Source organism: Rattus norvegicus, chromosome 10 (assembly GCF_021556685.1).
Source record: "Rattus norvegicus strain SHRSP/BbbUtx chromosome 10, alternate assembly SHRSP_T2T, whole genome shotgun sequence".
Lineage (NCBI taxonomy): Eukaryota > Metazoa > Chordata > Mammalia > Rodentia > Muridae > Rattus > Rattus norvegicus.
In genome coordinates this window covers 75,252,933-75,277,488 of record NC_141543.1, presented here as the reverse complement: position 1 = coordinate 75,277,488, position 24,556 = coordinate 75,252,933, and the positions used below count along the sequence as shown (strand labels likewise).

General features: G+C 39.2%; 1 protein-coding gene across 1 annotated transcript in view; it reads left to right on the top strand.

Moving 5' to 3' along the window:
* Aatf (apoptosis antagonizing transcription factor) overlaps positions 1-24,556 on the top strand; it is a 93,148-nt gene that overhangs the window by 26,232 nt on the left and 42,360 nt on the right. Inside the window, exons 6-9 of the mRNA NM_053720.1 lie at positions 12,304-12,418; positions 14,219-14,417; positions 14,740-14,904; positions 17,759-17,842. Of these exons, the coding sequence (NP_446172.1) occupies positions 12,304-12,418; positions 14,219-14,417; positions 14,740-14,904; positions 17,759-17,842 (563 nt within the window). The remainder of the gene's footprint in view (positions 1-12,303; positions 12,419-14,218; positions 14,418-14,739; positions 14,905-17,758; positions 17,843-24,556) is intronic.

The following is a 24,556-nucleotide window of genomic DNA, read 5'->3' as shown; positions in this document are numbered from 1 at the left end:
ATTTATATTTCAAGATTAAGGAGTTGGCGGGGTTGGGCATTTAGCTCAGTGGTAGAATGCTTGCCTAGCAAGTGCAAGGACCTGGGTTCAGTCCTCAGCTCTGGGAAAAAAAAAAAATTAGGGAGTTGTGGTATGTAGTGCCCCCATGGTCCCAGCACTTGGAAAGTAGTCACAAGTATCAAGAGTTCAAGATCACCCTGGCCATATACAGAATTTGAGGACAGCTGTGGCCAAATACAAAAACACAAAACACGTACAACAAAAATAGATTAGACTGAGACTGGGGTATACAGACTCATCAGTATAGTACGGGTTCACCTCTATACGTGTTCACAACACAAGCTCCATTTACCAGTCCTAGCAAAGCAAGGGAGGAGAGCCTTTGTTTTCAGAGTGGTCATAGGAAGATGTGGGTTTTAGTAAACTGCTTTGAATACAGAAAGCATTATTTATATGGTTTTATATGAATACAACCTCTCAAAGTGATCATTCTGAGTCACTGAATAAATAACCCTTGGTCTCACTAGTACTCAAACACAACTGAGACATTGTTTGAAATGTTATGACTCAGTTTATTATTACTAATAATCACTAATCGTGAGGATGTGCTTATTTTATGATTTTAAGTTCCTAAATCTGGAGCTGGGGTGTAGCCCAGTCATTACAGTGTTTGCTAACATGGGTTGAATGTGCTACTGCAGGCCATCAATCCTAGCACTCTACAGATTGATCAGAAGTTCATGGTTATCCTCAAGAGTTTGTCTTTTGTTTACATTTAGATTTTAGACATAATAGTGTGGTCAAATATTTTGCATTGACTTTTTGAAATGAAAACATTCATAGAAATTCATTCTGGCACAGATGATGTGCTAGATTCTAAGGTTCAAGGCCAGACTGACCTACAGAGTGAGTTCCAAGTTAGCCAGATACACAGAGAGACCCTGTCTCAAAAAACAAAAACAAAAACAAAAAAAAACCCAAGGTGCAGAGGTGGGGGTGGGGAGTGGGGAAGGGGTTGGAGAGGTGGCTCAGCAGTTGAGAGCATTGACTGCTCTTCCAGAGGTCCTGAGTTCAATTCCCAGCAAGCAATGGTCACTCACAACCATCTGTAATGAGATCTGATGCTGCCTTCTTGTGTGTGAAGAGAGTGACAGTGTACTCATAACATAAAAAATAAATAATAAATCTTAAAACAAACAAACAGAACAAAAGGGAGTGGGGAGGAGAAAAGAAAAAATAATCAGAGTCATAGTAGAATGTGGCGATTTTGCAAGTGATACAAGTGACCCTTAGATAAAAGTGACTAATTCTACATGAAATCCTGTTTCAAAAATACACTTTCTAAACCCCTTTTTCATTGGATTTACTTGTATGTCGCTTCATTGGATTTATTTATATGCCAATAGGATTTTGAGAATTTGGTCAGGCTCGGTTTTATAATAGGAAAGAATCATGTGTTTTTTAGAAATAAAAGTCCTAATATCCATTAGGCTGGTGGGGCGTCTCAGACTATTTTACATGAATTAAGAGAGGGTTGCTTAGGTTTTGGTTCTAATTCTATTTTTAATAACTTTCCTTACTTCACAGTTTACTTTAAATTTTAATAAAATTTTAAATTATGAAAGTAATGTATGCTTATAAAATATTCAAACAGTTCAAAAGTATATCAAATACAAATGAAAGTATCCCCACTCTTCCTCGGTAACTACTGCTTGGCAGTTTAAATAATCACTTGTAAATAAACTTGGATTTTAAGTACCTTGTATTCTGAATATTTACTCTTTTTATTTAAAGGGGGGAAATGAATTTTCCTTTTTTAGGAACGTATTCGCAAGCAGTGGAGGCTGTCTAGGACCTGTGCAGGAAGGTAACTGTCGAGGATTTCTGGAAGTACATTGATCAGTTAGATTGTTGTGTCCTATAGGGCTTTTTAAGGATTTATTGACACTTCATCAAGGTGTTTGAGAGAGTATTCAGGGAAACCTAAGAAATTCTGCAGTTCCTTTCTCTTATAAATTCATGCCTGGTCAGAAATTACAGCTTGAGTGGGATGTCCCTCCACAGAACTCAAATGTACTCTATTTATCATGTTACTTAGTGTGGCAGTAATGTAAAATGTTGAGGATTTTTTCTTTTTTGTTTCTTTCTGCACAGTGGCTCACTCAGCATATAATTTACCATATGTCTCTTCATCTCTCCCTCATTTCAACTTCTACTCACTTCCCCAATTCCCCACATCATTCTCTTAAAAGAAAAAAAAATAAGCTTTGTCCATTGAGTCCTCTTTCTTACTTTATTTAATATATTTTGAGTTGACTGTTTCTTCCAAAAACACTTTGCATTCTGAATTAGCCCATCAGGCTGTTTTCTCCATAGACTCTTCCACAGGCTGCACGTCTTCTGAAGCCATGCCCTCTGAGGTTTGAGAACCAAGTCTGCGAATGGCTTAGCATTCATGATTTTAGAATATAAGTCCCCACACTCCGCTTGAAAAGTTTCATTCTTGTTATTTTTATACCATTAAGAAAATTGTACTTTTGGTCCACAGACATAGCTATCACAGGGTTGCTGGTCTCCCGCCACTGTCCAGTCAGTCACAGTCCCTGCCACAGTTGCCCATTTGTCTAAATCTGTGCATGTAGAATGCACACACCTAAATATCTGCATCCTGACATGGAAATACACAAGTCCTAGCTGGCTGTACACTGGAAATGGTAGCCATTCATCCAAATGGTGGTGGTTGAGGAATTGTAACCTGCAGTCCACTTTCTTGCTGGTAACGCCATTCTGCTTGGGGAATATAGAACAAGCCCAAACAGTAATACTGACAGAATTCGGAATTATGATACAGTGAAGCCTTCACGTAATTCTTTGTTGAAGAAGTTAGGGCCTAAATGTTAAGGCTTATTGTTATTCTGAGTTGATAATCTCTGCCTTGCTTTAATAATTTTTCCTCATGCCTGGGTAGCCCGCGAGTTGCACAATAATCACTCACACAGCTTTGTAATCAATGCCCAAAGTAATAGGATTCCTCTGGCCACCGGCAATTAATAAATTTGTGTCTTTTTTAAAACACTAGCAAGTCGGGCCTGAAATACGACTGACTGGCTCTCCTCATTTGCATATTTATTGCAGTGGAAAAATTCTTACCAGATGATTGATGCTGAGCCTGCCTCTTGAATTCCAAGCAGCACATTATTATGAAATGAAAAATGCCGGCCATACAGTTGATTAAAGTTGAAGACAGTGGAATCGGTGTTTTTTAAGATTGTGGGAGAATTAAAGGCATATTTTAATAGATGTTGACAAGAAGTGAACTAACAAAAGCAAAGCAAAGGATTTGCTTGAAAAGATTTAATCAAACGTCTTTCTTGGGGGATTAATTGCTGGGGATGACTAGTGCAAGTGGCAGGCTTGTGTGGATTTGAATGAAGAGTATTGTTCTCGGCCAGTCTTTCTTGTGTCATTTTGACCTGTACTTTAGCTCTAGTTTTGGAGTTACTTTTGATCGAGAAAAAAAGAGACACTCTTATAATCTGCAAATTCCAGCTCAGTATGTCCATCTGGGGTGATGAGGGAGAGCTTGTGTGTACTTGGATGTAAATAATTGTGTGTTTGCATATTTATTTACAACTATATAGACATTTAAAAAGTGGAAAGGCAAGCTTCATTTTACTTTACCCATTCATACACTTCTCATTTCCCTTCCTTTCACTACCAGAAATTTACTTGCTAGTTTATAATCTAGTTAGCACACATCCAAAGTGATTCTGTGCCTACCCTTTTGCTAGTATTGGGCAATCTAGTTGGATCAGGAAAAATAAACTCGTTAGATGAAGATGATTTTTAGACTGATGACATTTATAGAAATGCTTACAAACGAGTAGTATGTAAATGAACTTCGAGATCAGTGAATGCCAGTCCAGTCCAGTCTAGCCTTAGTGCTGCAGCTCAGATCATGCAGCTCTTAAAAGATTTTGACTGAGTTGGAGAGATGGCTCAGTGGTTAAGAGCACTGACTGCTCTTCCAGAGGTCCTGAGTTCAATTCCCAGCAACCACATGGTGGCTCACAGCCATCTGTAATGAGATCTGATGCCCTCTTCTGGTGTCTGAAGTACAACTACAGTGTACGCATATAAATAAAAATTAACAAAAAAAAAATTAAAATATTTTGATCATGTAGGAGATGATGGTTTTATAGCAACAGACCTTCTCTTTCTGAAGCTTTTAGGAAATTATCCAAAATATGTCAACAAACAATAATACAGCTATCATTTTTTACCTCATTTTTTTATAAGATCAACAGGGAAAGAATTGCCTACATTATATAGGTGAGAAAATTGAACCTCAAAGAGATTAAATTGATCCCTTTGGGCTCTGGACTCTGAATAAGGTGTTCTTTCCCTTATTCTGTACTCAGAATTATTCCTAACACTGGTAGCTGCTTATATTGAGTCTTGCTAGCGTGGGAAAGCATATGTCTTTCTTAATCGCCTCTTAGGAGAAAGGCTTCTGGAAATGGACTATGCAGGGCAAACTAAACACAAATATCCTTGACAGTCTCCATTTGTTTTGTGGCCATATGCCAAGAGGGCTTGGACATTGAGTCTTCATTGCATCTCTTAACTTTTTAACTCTGTAATTGTTAGCAGAAAAATTGGAGGTGAATTAGAAACTGTTGATTTCAGTTTATTTATTATTCATAGTGATGGACAAATAGAATCCAGTCCTGTATGAATAATAAGGAGGATATTTATTTATTTTGTCTGGGAAGAATTTGAAGAACTCACTGTTGGATTTGCGTGTTCAGTCTTCACTCTTCATCTGTGGCTCTGTGGAGGACTTTACCTTCAGCAAAGGATCGCTCCATTGTGTCTGTGGGTTTTACACAGCCTCTCTTTATAAGTGGGAGGTGGGGGCTTATTGGTGTGGATACCTTGCTCATGTGTGGAGGTCAGGGGACCTCTTTTTTTTTTTTTTTTTTTTGGTTCTTTTTTCGGAGCTGGGGACCGAACCCAGGGCCTTGCGCTTCCTAGGTAAGCGCTCTACCACTGAGCTAAATCCCCAGCCCCCAGGGGACCTCTTATAGGAGTCAATTCTGTCTGTCCACCATGTGGGTTCCAGGGATTAAACTTGGGTCGTTAGGCTCAATAGTAAGCACCTTTACTGGGTGAGGCATCTTACCAACTCAGCTTTTGCATGCTAGCTACAAGTGTGGGCTTCATATTTGTTAAGAAGTGAAAATTGAGTCCTGTTTTCTAACTCTGTTTATGGGAAACTACCCATATAGTGGTCACTGTGATAGTTGATTTGATTAACTCTGTGTGCTTGAGGTTAAGGAGGCTAAAGCCATAGTTAGAGAGTTCTTCTCTGGCCAGTCTCCTGGCATGTGGATGGAGCTCACACTTAAGGGCTACTTTCTGAGTGGGGAAGGGATGTAGGGAATGAGAGCACGAGTGTCAACAGTAAAGCACTTTGATTTACTGATGCTGGCTCTCTACTTTTCTTGTTGGATTGATAATGTTGAATGGATCCGCAGTACATTAAAAAACAAATAACAACTGGGGCAAAATAAAAAGTTGCAGTCTTTCTCTGGGCAGTGGTGGTGCACCCCTTTAATCCCAGCACTCAGGAAGAAGTCACAGGGAGGCAGATCACTGAGTTTGAGGCCAGCCTGGTCTACAGAGAGTTCCAGGACAGCCAGGGATACACAGAAAAACCATATCTTAAGAAAAAAAAAAGGGAAGGAAAAGTTGTGTTTCACTAGATCCCTTTACATTCTTGGCTATGCTACATGTTGGAGTTGGACTGTAACTTGCCAGTTGCCAAGCAGCCATGGCACATTGTTTTGTAGCTTCTTTCTTTTAAAAATATATTTTTTTTTTGGTTCTTTTTTTTCGGAGCTGGGGACCGAACCCAGGGCCTTGCGCTTCCTAGGTAAGCGCTCTACCACTGAGCTAAATCCCCAGCCCCTTAAAAATATTTTTAACCAACTTTTTTATGTGTATGAGTATTTTGCCTGCATATATGTATGTGCACCACATATGTGCCTGGTGCCTGTTGAGGTCAGAAGAGGGCATTAAATCTCCTGGAACTGGAATTATTAATAGTTTTGTTTGTTTCTGATTGGTTGATTCACTTAAGGTTGTCAGGGGTCATAGGCCATATTGTGCTTCCTTTTAAAGTCTAAATAATATTCCATTTTTCTGATTTTTTTGAATAAACTCAGTTTGAAATATTATAGGTATTTTCCCCCATAAAGATTTATTAGAATTATTTACTGTACTGTGGGCTTGGGCTTTAAGTCATTGATTTTTAGGTTTTTGTTTGGTTGATTTTGGATGGTGCTAGTTTGAATCCAAGGCCCTTTTATGTCAAAATAGTTCACCACAATAAAACAATATAACTGCTCAAATACTGAACTATATTAGTTTTGTCGTTGCTTTATTGTGGTGAACTATTTTGACATATACCTAACCTTTTTTTTCCTTTTTCTTTTTTTTTTTTTTTTTTTTTTCAGAGCTGGGGACCGAACCCAGGGCCTTGCACTTGCTAGGCAAGAGCTCTACCACTGAGCTAAATCCCCAACCCCGACATAAACCTAGCCTTTATTAAACCATTTTAAATGTACAACTTAGTGTCATTAAGTACAATTTATATCATACCAATCATTAATACTGTCTGTCTCCAGAACATGTACATACCCCAAATTGTACTATTAATAATTCTCCATTTCCTCTCATCTGTGGATTTCAGTATTTTAGTTCCATTGTGATAGTGGTGTCATGCTATTTTTATGCAACTGGCATATTCTTTTTTTTTTAAGTATAGAATAGAATTTATTTGGGGACATGGAAGGGGGGGTTGAGAATGGAGTAGAAGCAGAGAAAGAGATAGGATAGAGGCAGAGAAAGAAAAGAAAAGGGAAGAGGCTGGCTGTGAAGATGTTGAGGGAGGAGGAGACGGGAGGAGAGAGAGGTAGAAAGGAGTCAGAGAGAAGAGAGTCAGAGATAGCTGACATATTCTTAACCTAAGGTTTAGTCTGGTGATCAGCACATCTGTCTTTATGAGAACAGGTTTTGTTATGTAGCCCAGGCTGTTCTTAAATTGTGATCCTCCTGCTTCAACTTCACAAGTGCTTCTTTTATAGGCACCTGGCATATTTTTCATTTGTATTTTCTCAGTGCTGACTTGGTCCAAGGATTTTTTTCCCCTTTGAGAATGTAATTACATCATTTCTCCTTTCCCTTTCTCCCTCCAAACCCACTCACATATCTAGCCCCCTTCCTCTATTTCAAATTTGTGGCCTCTATTTTCATTAATTGTTATTACGTGCTCGTATGCATGTATATATGAATGTGTGTATATATGTAGTTAAATATTTGTTTCTCTGTATGTTACGAGTACGTGCGTGTGTGTGCGTGTGTGTGTGTGTGTGTGTGTGTGTGTGTGTGTGTGTGTGTATTCAAGGCTAACCATTTGGTACTGAGTAATTAATAGGTGTGCTCTTCCCTGGAGAAGACTATTTCTCCTGCTGTCTGCATTCCAAACCTGCCTGTAGTTCTTTGTCTAGGAATGAGGCCTCATGGGCTTTCCCTTGCCTACTTTGACATGTCTATTGTTGAACTTGTTCATCTCGTGGTTGGGCAGTCATGTTGGCGAGACTTTATGGGTGTAGCTTCAGATATTACTAGGACACAGTCTCACAGCAAACTCCTTGTTCCTCTCTTACTGTTTGCTCCCTGAGTCTTAGGTTCCAGAGGTGTTTTGTAGATGCATCCTTTGGGACTAGTTTCCACAGCTCTGTATTTTGATTGGCTGAGATTTTATGTAATCACCTTCTTCTGTTGTAAAAAGACGTTTACTTGATGAGGGGTGAGGACGACACTTATCTGCGGGTGTAAGGAAAATATTTAGAGTGTAGTTAGGGTTTGTGGTTTGTAAATTCTCCTCCAATGTCCATGACTTCACTGGGCCTGGGTAGTTTGCTAGTTTGCAATACCAGGCAAGGTTTTCTTTTTGTTGAATGAATCGTAAGTGCATTGAGAAGCTATGGTTCCTGCTAAGGCATGTGTGCCCTACTGTACCTTTATGGTTAGTGCACATGCTGGTTGGTGTGGTTCATAGGCATCACAGCTGGGTGGTTGGCTGCTTTTCTCCTCTGGAAGTTTGCATGGCACCTGGTACATGGTACGTGGAAGCTAGTCCCCAGGGAGAAGCACTCAGGTCAGTTCCATCTCTAGGGCTTCTGGGCCCTGGGCATGAAGTACATGATGTCTTCAGCAATAGGGACTTAACATTCCACCTTTGGGGGCAGACAAGGGCAATTGCAATAGTCTGTATGTTTTGGGTGTCTCTTAGACAGTCCTGCCCAATAACTCAAGGGAAGGCTTCTCATGCCTGGTTTTTGTCAGAGCTTCTTTGGTTCTTGATGGGGAGATTGTGAACCCAGATGAGAAAATTTCATTCAAACTGAATATATATATATATATATATATATATATATATATATATATATATATATATATATATATTTGGACTAGCATGTATTAAAATTTTTAAGTAAATAATTAATAGTATGATTCCTTATGATTTTATCAGATACCCTTACTATTATTTTGCTCGCCTCCTTCTTTCTTCTGTGTTTATCTCCCTCCCACCTTTCTAATGAGAGGTCCCACTTTGTTCTGTTTTCTCTGATCAGATCAGTTATACCCTGGTTTCCTCTTTAGTTTTTCTGCTCCCTACCCTGGCAGTGTCCCCTTTTTATTTTCCTGACTTTCGCTGTCACTCCAGGATGTGTCTCCCATCTAAAGAGTGGGAGACAAGACCCTCTGATGAAAGAGAATATGTGTGATCTTTTCTAGCTCTGTGGTTCTGATTGAATCAGTTTTTCAGAAACAATGGAGTTGTGGTTTCACTTTGGGAAATGGTATTTATCTCTCATAAAGTTACTGCACTCGACCTGCAGCATGTGATGCCCTAGACTCAATCTTTAGCACAGGAAAAGCAAAACTAAGCACACTCCCATGACTTGTGAGTGCTCACAGTGCGTCATCCTACAGAGACAGCAAAACCAAGTCTGCGGCTGCCAGAGAACAGTGTAGACGCCCATCTCCCACCTCTGTTGTCATGGGCCTTTTCTCAGTGCTTTCTTAGGAAGGCAGTTTTGCCTTTGAATTATTATATCCTCAGCCCTTTAGTCTTACCTTTTTTGGCAAAACAGAGTTTCTCTGTGTAACAGCCCAGGCTGTCCTGGGCCTCGCTTTGTAGACCAGGCTGGCCTCAAACTCAGAGATCTACCTGCCTCTGCGCCCCAAGCACTAGGATCAAAGACATCCACCACCATGCCCCACTCCTTAACCCTTTTTATTCTACTGTTCATTTGATAGTAGAATTTGTTTTTATTCTACTCATTTTATCTATATTTATCCATTTCCTGAAAGCTGATTTACAGAGAAATGGCTTTTTATGAAATGCTTTGCTGTGCATTCAGGTCAGTCTTGACTTACGATCCCCCTGCCTCAACCCTGCATGATCTGAGTATATGAGGTACCATTTCTGGCTCTGATTTATATTTGCTCTTCATCTCTATGGTGGAAAACTTACATTTTTGTTTTATTTTGTTTTTAGAGACAGTAATTAGTTGATAATCTTGGTCTGACACACAAGGTATTTGGGATTTTTAGGAAATATATTGTAAATCCTTTAAAATTGCATGAATGTATACTGGTTATGAAAGGATTATCAAATTTATAAAAGTTATGATTAGGGATCTCATTTAAATAAGGAAATTGTGTTCTATAGCTTTATATACAGATCATGTAAATGTGTATAAAGTTCCTCCAGGCTAGTCAGGAAGGCTTTCCAGGTAGCTTAGCCTCTTAGCCTTATGCTAAAATAGAATGACATGGAGGGAGCTATTGGTAACTGGTGTTGGTGGTGCCCCATTAATGGATTGGCTAGGGTAGAAAATGATTTAAAAAAAAAAAGGCTGCCTGTGCTAGGCAAGGAGAGCAGAAAGAAACAGAGTAAGAGTAAGATTCAAAAAAAAAATTGTTTAGCCAAAGTGTATATGTGCTAAAGTCAGTAAGGAATGAATGTAGAGATTGTTGACTGAAAATAGGGCTGACGATGAGATTATAGCTTGAAAAAAGGGCAAGAACTGATTGAACCATGGCCAAAAAGAAACTATTATTGTTATTGGTCTCAGACAGTCCTCACTTAGGTCCTCCTACAGGAGTTGCTTCTGCTGCTCCGTGGCTCTAGGTGTTTATGTAGAGGTAACAGCCACTGTTCCTCCTAAAGATTATCAATGATCATACAAATGGAAAATATGGGAGTTCATAGCCAGTTACATGTATAGAGTTAGCAAGTACAAATGTCAGTGGTTTGTGAAAATGGTGCAGAAGAAAAATATAGTGAAGAGGGAAATATCAGGTGGAAGAAAGTTCTGTTTTGAGATGGCAGGGTATTGAGGCAGTGATTGTTTGGCAGTAACTGAGGATGTGGGATTTGATTATTAGAGCAGAATCTGAGTGTTCTCAACAAATAGGTATTGATTATCAATATTTAGTGAACTCTTTAATAGGGGTGTTCTAATACAGAAATCAAGAGTTCAGAGGTCTGGGGTTTTTTGTTTGAGACTGGCTATCCTGAAACTCACTTTGTAGACCAGGCTGGCCTTGAACTCAGAGATTCACCTGCCTCTGCCTCCCAAATACTGAGATTAAAGATGTCTGACACAACACCCAGCAAAAGTCCAGTTTTTAATGTTTTGGTTTCTTGAGACAAGGTCTCTATCTAGCCTAGGCTCACTTTAAATCCCTTTTGTAGTACAGAGAGGATGACTTCTGATCTTCCTACTTCCACCTACTAAGTTCTAGGATTATAGATGTGCTGCCATGCCCAGTGTATGGTGGTCGTTGAGTGTCAATCTGAGGGCCTTTATGAATGCTAAGCAAGCAGTCTGCTGATTGAGTTACAGCCCCAGATTTTTCTTGTCATTTTTGAAAGTTTGTGGCCATGGATTGTCTACTTAATCTTGACCCGTATTACAGATGAACTCTGTTGACTATAAGAACTAAGTGAGAATACTGTCCTATGAGTAAACCCATTCCCCTGGTAGGATCTATGTAGCCCCAAATGACCTGGTTCCTGAGACTCTCAAGTTCTATCCATGTACAAATTAATATACAGTTCAGTACTATAACTTGGAAACTATGAAGTTTTTTGTCTGGTTTGGCTCTGGTTTTTCCCCTGTGTGTGGTATGCATTTGTGTGTGTATACATTTTTTAAGTGTAGAATAGAGTTTATTCAGGGAATGGGGAGAGGAGTTATGAGAGTAATAGAGACAGAGAAAGGCAAAGAGAGAGAGGGGTGGGGAGGGATGGAGGGAGGAAGGAGAGGAGTGGAGAAGAGAAGAGAAAAGAAGATGTGGCGAGAGAGAAGGGAAGGGAATAGGGAGAGTGGGAGCAAGAAGACAAGAGCAAGAGAGGTGTATATGTTCTTGTGTGTATGAGTGCACATACACACTTGTGCCTGTGGAGACTACAGACCAACATCATGGGGATATCTTCTTTGGTGGTTCCTCACTTTATTTACAAGAAGCATGGTCTCTTACTTAAGCCTGGAATGTGCTGTTTTGGTCTAGTTTGCCAGCTTGTTCTGGGTATCCCATCTCAGCTTTCCTAAGTCTGGGAATCTGAACTCTGGTCCTTTGCTTATATAGCAAATGCTTTCCCCACTGAGCCTTGTCCCCAGCTCCTAACTTAGGCTTTGTACATGGACAGAGACTTTCTGTTGGATATGTTTAGAGGTTGTGAGACTAATTTGCAGCTAAGATCAGAGGCAGATGAGATTTGGCAGGAAAGAGAACTGAGCTGCACTCTTCAGAAGAGGGGAGGGCCTTTCAGGAGGAATTCCTTATCAGACTCATCACCAGGAGTCTGAGAGTAGCTGTAGGATATACCCAAGGAACTTAGTATCAGGGGCAGATTTTATTAGTTATGATAACAGGCAAGGAGTTGCCAAACTTAATGACTTTTAAGAACTGGCCATGGAAGTCTTTCTTTCTGCAGACACATTTCTAAACACCTTCCATGTGTTATCTTGCTTATTCCTTAGCACCACATGAGACCAACACTGGAATGGTTTCCATGGAGTTGATCTCAGAGAATACTGACTTTCTCCCTCCAGAAGTGTTCCCAATCAGAACTGCTCAGGAGACAGGGAGTGACAGCAACTGTAGAAAGTTGTAAATGACTAATTATCCCTTTTTTGTGATTAATTTCTATTCCAGGTCACAAAGCACTTAAAGCATTGTTAAGATCATTGGTGGATCTTCAGGAAGAGTTGCTTTTCCAGTACCCAGATACAAGATATTTAGTAAAAGGGACGAAACCCAATGCAGAGAGGTAAGGAGGAAGCAAAACCATAGACTTGCCTATTTTCTTCTCATTTGGACAGATTCCTATTCTGTATGAAAAAGGAAGGCATGTCCTCAGATAGATAGATAGATAGATAGATAGATAGATAGATAGATAGATAGATAGATACGGGATTTAATAAAGGTAAAATGAAGCCACTTTAAAAAAATCCTATTTATTTATTTATTTATTTATTTATTTACATAATGTGTATAAGTACTCTGCCTTCATGCACACCAGAAGAAGGCATCAGATCTTATTACAGATGGTTGTGAGCCACCATGTGGTTGCTGGGAATTGAACTCAGAACCTCTGGAAGAGCAGTCAGTGCTCTTAACCACTGAGCCATCTCTCCAGCCCCTGGAGCTGCTTTTATATTTAACTGGTGGTCAGAACAGGACAGTGGGGATTAGAGTGCTTGTTCTAGCTTTTTTTTAAACTACTTATCTTTGTAGCCTAAGGCAAAATATTTGCCTTCTCTTTTGTTCTATAATAATTAGTAGGTTACAATCATGTTTTGCATATTAATGTTTTTGAAATACTTTGTGCCCATACCATGGACTCAGTCACAACCATCTCCTTGAGCACTTTCTACATATTTGGACCTGTAGTATAGTGAGTGCCTTTGCCTAAGTAGTTGGAGGTTGTAATATATTCATTCTCATAGTGGTTTTCATCATGTCTACAGTCCTCCCTCTGTATCCAAGGGGGAATGGCTCTGGAGCCTTTTATGGATTCCCACAGAGTCCTATACACATCCTTCTATGAACTTTATGTCATTCCTGAATTTCTTATAATACCAACACAATGCTAAGTAGATAGTTGCTAGGGAGAAATGCCCATGTTTGGAGTGGCGGTGAACTGTTTTGAATTTGCACTGCATTTCGGATTAGTGCTAATGTGAGTGTCTATCCCATGCAGTTTTCTTTCTTTCTTTTTCTTTTAAGATTTATTTGTTTATTCTATATAAGTACACTGTAGCTGCCTTCAGACACACCAGAAGAGGGCATCAGATCCCATTACAGATGGTTGTGAGCCACCATGTGGTTGCTGGGATTTGAACTCAGGACCTCTGGAAGAGCAGTCAGTGCCCTTAATTGCTGAGCCATCTCTCTAGCCCCATGCAGTTTTCTTCACATTAAGCTTCTTTTCATTTGGTTCAATTAATATTATTCACCACTTAACAGTTGGTTATGGAAATATGTTTCTCTTATTGATTTTGGGACTTAAGGTCACAGAAATGTGAGTATGTGTTTAATTTTTAAAGTTTTAAAGCTTCTCCTGTAATAGTATGTGCCTGCTTCATACACATTTCAAGTGATAATTTTACAATCTCATTTCTTTTTATGGTGTGCTTACAATTTAAAAAAGTTAAACCTAGGTGCTTTGGATATTTACTCGAAAATCCCTATGAATCTTTGATTCTCCTTATGAACTTTAAAACATTTTTTAATCTTTATTTTTATTTTATGTGTATAGGTGTTTTGCCTGCATGTATGTTTGTGCACCATGTATAAGCATTGCCATCAGCTCCCTCTGGAACTGGAATTACAGACATTTGTGAGCCATCATGTGGGTGCTGAGGATCAACTCAAGTCCTATGGAAGGGCAATCAATGCTCTTAACCACTGAACAGTCTAGCTCATGAGACTCTTTTCAGCCAAACAAAAAGCCATCCTCATATTTCTGATATAATATAGTTATAATGGATAAATATACTTGATGCGAACCTAATCTGTTATTCAAGGAATACTTATATTGGACTTAATGTTCTTACTGGTTTTCTAGTGAGGAGATTTCCAGTGAAGATGATGAGCTAGTGGGAGAGAAGAAGAAACAAAGAAAGGCCCCACCAAAGAGGAAGCTAGAGATGGAGGACTATCCCAGCTTCATGGCAAAGCGCTCTGCTGACTTTACCGTCTACAGGAACCGCACACTACAAAAATGGCATGATAAAACCAAGCTTGCTTCTGGAAAACTGGGCAAGGTGTGTGCATGTGCATGTGTGTATCTACTGGCTTCTACCATTCGATGTTAACTTTATTATAATGTTTTATTCTGGAAAGGATGCCTTGTTCTGTGCTCAAAGTATGAAATACTTTTAAATAAGCAGATTTGAAAACATTATTAAAGGAGCAGAAGAAAGTGATGACTGCTTAAGACTAACATTTTTCTGAGAGCCGTTGTAGCTATACTCAGCTTTTAACAGAACCCCCTGAAAAGACAATTCTCTCTGCTGACAGAGAGAAGCAGCGTAGCTGCCTTCAGCACTGACCTGCGTTATCTGACATTGTTTAATGTTGTTGCAGGGTTTCGGTGCCTTTGAACGCTCCATCTTGACTCAGATTGATCATATTCTGATGGACAAAGAAAGATTACTTCGAAGGACGCAGACCAAGCGCTCTGCCTACCGAGTTCTTGGCAAACCTGAGCCAGTCCCTGAGCCTGTTGCAGAGACTTTGCCAGGAGAACCGGTAAGAATCGGGGACACGTTCTTATAGGAGCAGGCTCTGGGAGGCTGGTAAATGAACAGCCTACAGGATGAGCTCCTTCTGTGAGAAGTGGGTGAGCTGAAGAGAGCAGCACTGCACTGCTGGTTATCAGCACGAGACTTTGTTAAACTCATGTCACATCTCTCCATTTTGTGTTTATATAGCAGTTTGACAGGGGAAATGTTGAAAGTCCAGTTTTAAGATTTAGGGGATTTGGATGTTTGGGGTCGCTTCTGTGATCCGGAGATCTGACCCAGGGCCTCACATGCTGTGCAAACTACTGTCCTGCATCCCAGACCTTAAGATATAGTTTCAAACCTACTGTGTAGAAATGGTAGCATAGACATTTACTTAATGTTTACCTTTGGGTACTCTAGAGAGGATCTTAAAGTAGAATATTAAAATTATTTTGTTTAAAATAAAATATTTTTAATTTGGGTTTTTCGGGAGGAGGATATTTCTGAGACAAGGTTTCTCTGTATAGCCCCGGTTGTCCTGGAACTCACTATGAAGGCCAGGCTGGCTTCAGACTCACAGAGACTCATTTGCACCTGATTTCCAAGTGCTTTAATCCAATGGGATTAAAGGCACGTGCCACAACCCCTGGCTATTTTTTGCTTATTATATGTGTATTTATGAGGGTTTTATCTCCATGTATGGTTGTGCACACATTGAGCATCCAGTGCTTGTGGATGCCAGAAGATGCTGTTGGATCCTCTGGAACTGGGGTTAACAGATTCCTGTTAGCTGTCATATGGATGCTGGGAACTGAACCTGGGTCCTCTGTAAGAGCAGCAAGTGCTCTTAACTGCTAAGCCGACTCTTAGTAGCCCCCCCTATTTTGATTTTATAGTTTATATTTTTTTATGTTTATAGATCTTTTTTTTTTAAAAAAATTAGAATTATATCACTTCCTTTTTTCCCTTTCTTCCCCCTAGCACTTCCATGCCCTCCAACTCTCAAATTGATAGCCTCTTTTTCTTTGGTTTATTATTATTAAGTACTTACATAACTGTGCATATATACACAAATCTCTAAATACAACCTGCTGAGTCTTTTTTGTTGTTTGTGTGTGTGTGGTTTCAGGGCTGTCTACCTCATATTGAATAATTTTATAAGATTTTAAAATGAAGCATTAATTTTTTCTACTCTGAAAATTCTAATCCTTATATTATTACTACAAGCTTTATGCATATGATATATATCTATCATAGATAAATGTGATTTTTCCTTTTAAAATTATTTTAAATATTTATTTTTAATAATGTATGTATATACACGCACATGTGGGTATGTGCATGTGAATGTAGGTCAGAGATACTGGGTCCTCTGGAGCTGAAGTTCTGGGTAGGTTGTGAACAACCTGATGTGTGTGCTGGGAATTGAACACCAGTCCTCTAGAAGAACAATACGTGCTCTTAACCACCAATCCCCGAGAGACTCCAGCCCCTTTTCAAATCTTTAAACAACTGTTTTCACCGTTTCATCACACACACACACACACACACACACACACACACACACACACACACACTCACCCCACACGTGGTTTGTACTCCAATAATACCCTCTCCCATTATCCTCCCTTATCCCCTTACCACTCCACCAAATTCTGTTTTCCTCCTAGTCTCCTCTGCCTTCATGTCTTTTCTGTTTGTTTGTGGCCCACTATTAATTACGATTTCCTCCATAAGCATGCTTAGAGGATTATTTGCTTGAGCAAGGCTAATTTAGCACTGAAGAACATGGCTTTTGTGCCCCCAGCAGCCAGTAACTACTTATAGTACCACGGGGGTCATTTTGTAAAATTAATCAAATAGATATATGCATCTATATAAATATGTAAAATATTTAAATTAAAATATGTTTTAAAATATTTAAATTCCTATATTCTACATACTTTAGCCATGAAAATCTACCTTATTTTTCTGTCTATAAAAAATTCCATGGTATGCTGGGCTGTTGTGGTAGGAGGCAGTCATAGACAGATCTCTTGAGTTGCAGGCCAGCCTCGCTTATCTATAGAGTGAGTTATAGGACAGCCACGGCTACACAGAGAGATCCTGTCTGGAAAACAACAAACTAAAAAAAAAAAAAATCCATTGAATGACTGAAAGCTATAATTTAGTCAAACTTGATGTTTCTGTTGTCTCCAGTTATAAAAAAATTATAGGAAACATTTCTAAATATTTCTATTTGTTTGTGTGAATATATGGATGGATTTTTTAAATTGAAAATGTTAAAAAATTACATTAAATACTGATTGATATTGCCAAATTACCTCCCAAAAATCTCACATTAATTTCCAGTTCCTCTTGCTTTTTTCTCAGTCCTGGGTATTACCAGTCTGAGAGGTGAGATATTTTTTGTGTAGATTTTGGTAAAAGTGGATTATGTCCCTTTATTCTGTCAACCACCTGTTAATATTTTCCTCTCCTTTCTCACCATTTTTTTTTGAGACTTGGTCTCACTATAACATTCAAGTTCTTGAAATTTTTACTTATTTAATTACATTAATTAATTTTAATTAATTTTAAGAGTTCTTAGCTGGGCTTTTTTGCTCACACCTTTAAATCACAGCATTCTCTGAGTTCGAGGCCAGCCTGGTCTATAGAAGGAATTCCAGGATGGCCAGGGATATACAGAGAAACTCTGTTTTGAAACAAACGAACAAAGAAACAAGTAAATGAGTAAATAAGTAAATTTTAAGAGTTCTTTATATCTTAAGGAAAAAGTGCTTTGACCTTTAGGCACAGTACTTAGAGTAGCTAAGTACTATTGATTGGACAGTCTTCCTGGAGTCACACCTTCACCCCTTTCCTTCCTGTCAACATAGGAGAGCCTTCCTCAGGTCCCTGCCAATGCTCACCTGAAGGACTTGGACGAGGAGATATTTGATGATGATGACTTCTACCACCAGGTATGAATTTCACACATCCTTCTTTTGTCACAACAAGCCAGGTTTTTTAAACCCCTGATCTCATTCTCCGAGTTAAGACTTAAATGGTGTCAATTCTTGATGGGTTTCTTTGGCTTTGTATTTTCATTTGAGGTAAAAAACAGCTCAGCTATTTTCTGAATGCTATTTTGGTCTAAATTACCTGTAAAAGAGTTTAAGCTCTTTTAGTCAGGTATGTACTCTGCTGCTGCTGGGTGTTACTTATTTTTGTTTTCAGTTTTGAGAAAGCATTTCACTGTGCACTAGTTCAAGGCAGCTCTAGACTGGCAGCATTGCTTTAGTCTCCAGTGCTGGGACAACGGGTGTGCACTCCCACACTGGCTACTCAGCCTTGCCTATCTTGTCCCAGTCCAGGCACTAGTCATCAGAGCCAGAGCCTTGTACATGCTGGGCAACAGTTGGGATCCTAGTGTTCTCGAGTTGTGTTTCTGGTTCTATAACCTTACTCAGTCTTTCTAATGTAATTTGTTTAAAAAAAAATGGTTACTTTATTTTTATTTTCTGATTTGTATGTTTGTGTACCATGAATGTGCTTTGTACCCAAAGAGGCCAGAGGAGACTATTAGGTCCCTTGGAACTGGAGTTATGGATGGTTGTGAACTTATCCCTGGTTCTTTGTAAGAGCAGTAAATGGTGCTAACCACTGAGCCATCTCTCCAGCCCATCTAGCACCTTTAATGTAATATTTTGGTGTGTATTTAAGTCAGTTTAGTTGTGTGTTAAAAATATAAGGTACTGTTAGGTTTATCATCTTTCTGTCTAATAGTTTAAAGAGATCATAAGTAAAAATTGACATATGATCCAGTCCTCAGGTTTTTATTTTCTTACTGTCATAATTGTGTATTTGTTTTGGCGTTTCTGGGATAGCATCTCACTGTGTTACCTAGATTAGTCTTGAACTTGCAATTCTTCTCTTCTGTTTCCCGTGTGCTGAGAACCTGGGGTGTGCTGCCTGTCCTCAGCCTAGTAGTTCTGTCTCTTAGGAGAGTTCTCTCAGGTCTTTTCCTGACTTTATTTGCTGGCATGTCACTCTCTTTTCAGCAATCCTAGTACTTGCTTAGATGGACTAAACATTTGAGATATTCTAAAGGGCTACAGTAACTGTCTATTCCTGAATCTCTTGATACGTTATATTAATGAAATGTGCTTTTTTACCCAATGGAGAGTTGAGGATGCTGCTCACAGATGTTGCACTGTTTTTTGTTGAGCCATTGCTTATCAAGATAAGACATTACTTTTGAATTTTTAGTTAGTTTTTGCCAGAGAATTTGCAACAGCTTGTTGAAGATTTAGTCAGGAAAGTTTTAAATGGACTGAAGAAGCCTCTTAGGAAAATTATCTGTGTTGGGAATGCCTCTGATTTGCTGTGGAAAAGAGAGACTCACTTTAATATTTTTATTTAGAATGTTATTTGTGTGCGTATGTGTGTGCACTCAGAGTGTGTATGCAGTACCCATGTTCAGAAGAGGGTGCTGAATCCTGTGGAACTGGAGTTACAGGTGATTGTGAGCTGCCTGATGTGGTTGCTGGGAATCCAACCCCAGTCAGCTGAAAAAGCAGCAAATGATTTTACCCTGCTGAGACATCTCTCCAGACCCCTCTTTTTTTAATATTTGATACAATTATTGCCATAAATAAATGTGACAAGTATATTAAGGGTAGAGGAGAGAGCATTGGCCTCGGCTGCTCCAGTCAGGGGTCTTGATTCTTTTCCTTTTAGCCTCTTCTTAAACCCATTTGTCTGAAGGATGGGGAACGTTCGGGAGAGTCTAAGGATGTACTTGACACAGGATATTAATGCTATCTAATTGTGTGAGATCATGGTAGACAATCAAAAATGTTGTAGTCCTCATTAATTGAAGTGTTCACTGCGGGAATAAAAGTGCATTGTGAGTTAAACAGACTGAAGAAGGTAAAGCTAAAACTGCTGCAGAGAAGCCGGTTTCACTGGCGAGAACCTGGAGCCTTGAACACTTTTCCTTCCTTATTTCTTTGTCTTCTCTTTTTATTTTTTATTTATTTTGATTCTAAAGGCCTGTTTAAGAAATATCATTACTTGATTGGTCCTTTATTCCAATTAATAATTTTAACTTCAATAAATTCTGATTTCAGAGTTATGACTAGTCACATCTTAGCTTTTCCCCTTGCTGGTTAATTGGGGTGCCGAGGTTAATCTAAATTAAAACTTAAACTAAATAGAGGTCAGTAAGGCAGCTGAAACACCTGAGTGAAACAAATGGGACTGCCAGGCACAACTTTATCTTGGCTGTTTCCCAAGAGGGAAGTGGCAGCAAATTGGAGTTGTTTCAGCCTTCTGTAAAGGTGAATGATGGGTGACACTTGTTAATGTACAGCGTCTCCGGAAGCATTCCAGATTGCTTTGCTTCTGTACCAACTGCTGCCATCCTTGCACACTCAGTAGGAACTGGACCAGTTGCCAACATCTGGCGGCACAGCGAGGTACGGGTGCAAGTCTTGAAACCCCACAGATTCTAAATATGGTGCTTAGAACTGTGCAAGCTTTAATCACTTACCACTCCTTGGCAGCAGGCTGCGACAGCTTATCCTAGCCTCGTACATCACGTCCTGACATCTGCTGAGCTGCAAGGCAGCTGCACATTCATTTTCTTTTCTTGCCTTTTCCCATTGCTTCTTAGCCCTCTTCTGCTCACTGCCCCTTTCCTCCCCCATCTCCTCCCTTCAGCTTTCTTCCCCCTCCCCAATATGCTGCTTGGAAGAGATGATCTGTAAAGATTACTGCTTCATTGTGTGCAAGTAATTGTGGTGATGCCAGGCCCTTGACAGACACAGCGTAGCACCTGTTCTGCTGACCTGGTTAATTTCTTCTGTTGAGTGGGATTTGCCAGAGATTGGAACTGAAGCCAATTCAATGATAAGGCTAAAGAAAATGGCTGTATGTTTTCTGTCACCTCCCAATTAAATTGGCTTCATAAAGTGCTTTCCTTATTTGTCAGGGTAGTGAGCCTGAGCTAAGTATTGCATTCAGAAGGGGTACAATGTGTTACAATAGGCCTGTGAGTTTCTTTTATTTTTTTTTCTCTTTTGTCTTTTTAAAATATGGTCATGTGGATGAGGTAGATGGTGAATATAATACATTACACACACACACACACACACACACACACACACACACACACACACACACCTTTTTAACATACTTGAGGCTAAACTCTTTGGGTCCATGTTTTGTAAGGAAGAGATTATAGCCACATTGAATTTTAATGTTCCATTGTGAGGGTTTAAAGGCTTATGTGGTTAATTCAGGTATTATGAGGCTGTGTAAATGGCCTAACTGCTAAGAATGATGTATAGGGTCAGAGGCCTCCCACCTGCTCACACACTTTCAGTTTTACTCTCATTCTTTGTCTTTTAATGGTCCTTGAACTTTAAAAGCATGCCTACTTTATTTCGTAATAGTACAGGTGCACACACACACACACATACATACACACACACACACACACACACACACACACACAAGCATGTGTATTTATACATACAAAAATGATGGAACTAAGGGGTAAAATTATAGATCTCCTCCGTCCATCTATCCATGCATTCATCCATTTATTTGAGTCAGGGTTTCTCTATGTAGTTTGTCCTGCCTGTCCTGAACTCGCTATGTAGACCAGGTTGGCCTAGAACTTACAAAGATTCTCCTTTCTCTTCCTTCAGAGTTCTGGGTTGTTTTTGTTTGTTTGTTTGTTTGTTTGTTTGTTTTTTTAAGATTTATTTATGTATGTGAGTACACTGTCAAGCTCTTCAGACACACCAGAAGAGGGCATCAGATCCCGTTACAGATGGTTGTGAGCCACCATGTGGTTGCTGGGAATTAAACTTAGAACATTTGGAAGAGCAGCCAGTGTTCTTTGTTTTTTTTTTTTTGTTTTTTTGTTTTTTTTGGTTCTTTTTTTTCCGGAGCTGGGGACTGAACCCAGGGCCTTGCGCTTCCTAGGCAAGCGCTCTACCACTGAGCTAAATCCCCAGCCCCTTAGCCAGTGTTCTTAACAGATAAGCCATCTCTCCAGCCCCAGAGTGTAGGATTAAAGGTGTGTTCCACCATTCTGGCTTAATTTTTATTTATTTTTCTAAATGACTTTTTCAAATTATCGTATTTGTATTAATTATTTTTCGGTTTTGCTGTGATAGAATACTCTGACTGAAAGCAACTGATAGAAGAAAGAGTTTATTTAAGTTTCTGTTTCTAGAAGAATTGTCCATTATACCAAAGGCATACATACCAGCAGGCAGACAGCAGGAACCTGAGAGGTCGCATCCTCAATTGCAAGCATGGACCAGAGCAAATTGGAAATACTGCAAAGCTATGTATTTTCAAAGGCCTCCCCCAGTGACATACTTCCTTAGGCAAAAGGACACCGCCTAACCCTCCCAAACAGCCCAGGCTGGCCTGGACCTCTTAGCTTCCTTCCTCAGCCTCTCCAGTGTTTCGATTATAATTTAAATTTCTATTGTGTTTATGTGTTTGTATCTGTGTGCAGCTGTGGTGTGAGTTTATATGCATGGTGCACATGTGGAGGTCAGAGGACAGGAGTCAGTTCTCTCTTCCCTCATCCCCCCTGGGATGAAATTTTGGTCATTAGGCCTGCCTTGGTACACCTTTACTTCCTGGGCCATCTTGCCAGCCTAATCCTTTCATTTAAAAAAATTCATTTATTACATTTATTCATTTATGTATTTGTGTGTGTGAGTATGCACATACTTAGGTGGGTGAGTACATGTTTGTGCATGGGAACTCAGGTTTTTAGGCTTGGTGGCAAGTGCCATCATCCACTCGACCATCCATCTTGCCATCTCCCAGGCTTAGCAGTTTTAGAGCTGAAAGACTTAAAAAGTTTGAAAACTTAAGTAACATCCTAAAAAAAAATGACACAGCAAATGGCAACATTAGCCTCCTCTCTAGGCTGCCTAGACCAAATTTTGTTCTTTCTGTGTACCCTTATTTCTTAACTATTTCATTCTTAGCCATAAAGAAATTATAGCTTTATGGTTTTCAGTTTGTAAATAAATAAGCTTCATTTTTTTTTTTTAGGATTGGAAGAAATATTATGTTGTTAGAAAGTAATTTTTTTTCTTTAGAAGGCAAATGATTTATTGAACTCCTGTTACTTAACAATTCTAATGAAAAAATTAGCTTCGTAGTTTTGATGCTGGTTTGTGGGGAAGCTGGATTACCGAAGGCGTGATGTAGCTGACAGTGGGGACTTTAGGAATGGCCTGTGGTCTGCAGAAAAGCGGTGCAATTCTCACTTTTGAATGGAATTGGTTTGCATTCCGTCTGTCTACTTTCAAAGCTCATCCCTAAAGACAGTTTCACAAAACACCAAGTGAGCATGAATCATGGTCATTCAGAAATGTCTTAAGTACCTATTTTTCATTTTCATGATTCTATATACTACTTTGTGACATTTAAAAAAAGGGGGGGGGGGGTGTTACCGGAATTACTGCTACTTAGGGTTTTCTTTTGTTTGCCTTTTAAAAAGCCCAGGTAGATTTTTCTTGGTAAACCTGAATTCTTAATGGTTTAGGAGCAAATATTTTCTGAGTATTGGTTATACCAGACACCTCTATTTAATCCTCATTAAGATCTGGTGTAATACGATTGCCCTTAACAGTGAGCAGTGTAAAGTGACTGGGCTTTTCATAGCCCAGACCTCTGACTAGTTTCTTGTCACCTCAGCAGTTATTTTGTTAAGCAAGCCTGAATTGAACTTAGATGTTGACAGGTCAATGTCTGCGTTCATATGGGTTCATTAGGACTTTGCTTCCAGTTTTGTTTAGTTTTGATCCGGTTTGTCTTGCCACTTTGAATCTTGCCAGGAGTACCTAGAGAAAGGCATAGCAGACTCTTCTGTTTTTCTGACCACGTTGATGGGTTAAATTTCTCCTTTTATTTCCGTTCAGGATATGTCTAGTACTGACCTTGCTACATGCTAGACCTCTGTATCCAAGATAGTTGATAATGCCATAAACAAGTAATTACTAATTTGGTGGACTATTAAAAGTTGATCATGTTGAGAAAGAAGTAGAGAAGCAGCAGGCTGTCTGACAAGATGGTTTTCTTTAATTAACTCGGTGAGTGATTAAAATGGACAGTTGATGTAGTGGCTTTAATTGTATGCATTTAAATGGACGTGAGAATAAGCAGTGTCTGAAGCCATCACTGAAGTTAATGGCAGTGCTGTGTTCTTTCTGTTGCCATGTAACTTCCCAGTGGCCCAGTTAATGGTTATTAGCAAGTTAGAAAGTCTGATATTTCTTCTTGCTCCCACCAATACTGGGAAATAGATACCTTTTATAAGAGCTGTCTTATGTATTTAATTTTATTTTTTTAAGTGTTTGTATTTGGGATCTGGATAGTGTTTCTTAAAAGTCTAATGAAATTTATTGTGCATAGGTAGTAGTGGTGATTTTATAGAGAAAACATACATGTAAATGAATTTGAAAATTGACATTATGACTGAAGACAGAGCAGAGAGCTAACCATTTTGGGTTTAGGGGACATGATAATATTTTAAAAACTAATTAACAATGTCCAAGTAAATTCTAATTTGTGTCCCATGTGTAAGAATTTTATTTGAGATACATGGTTGCTTGTATACTGTCTCTGTAGACATTGCCATTATTGTTAGCATT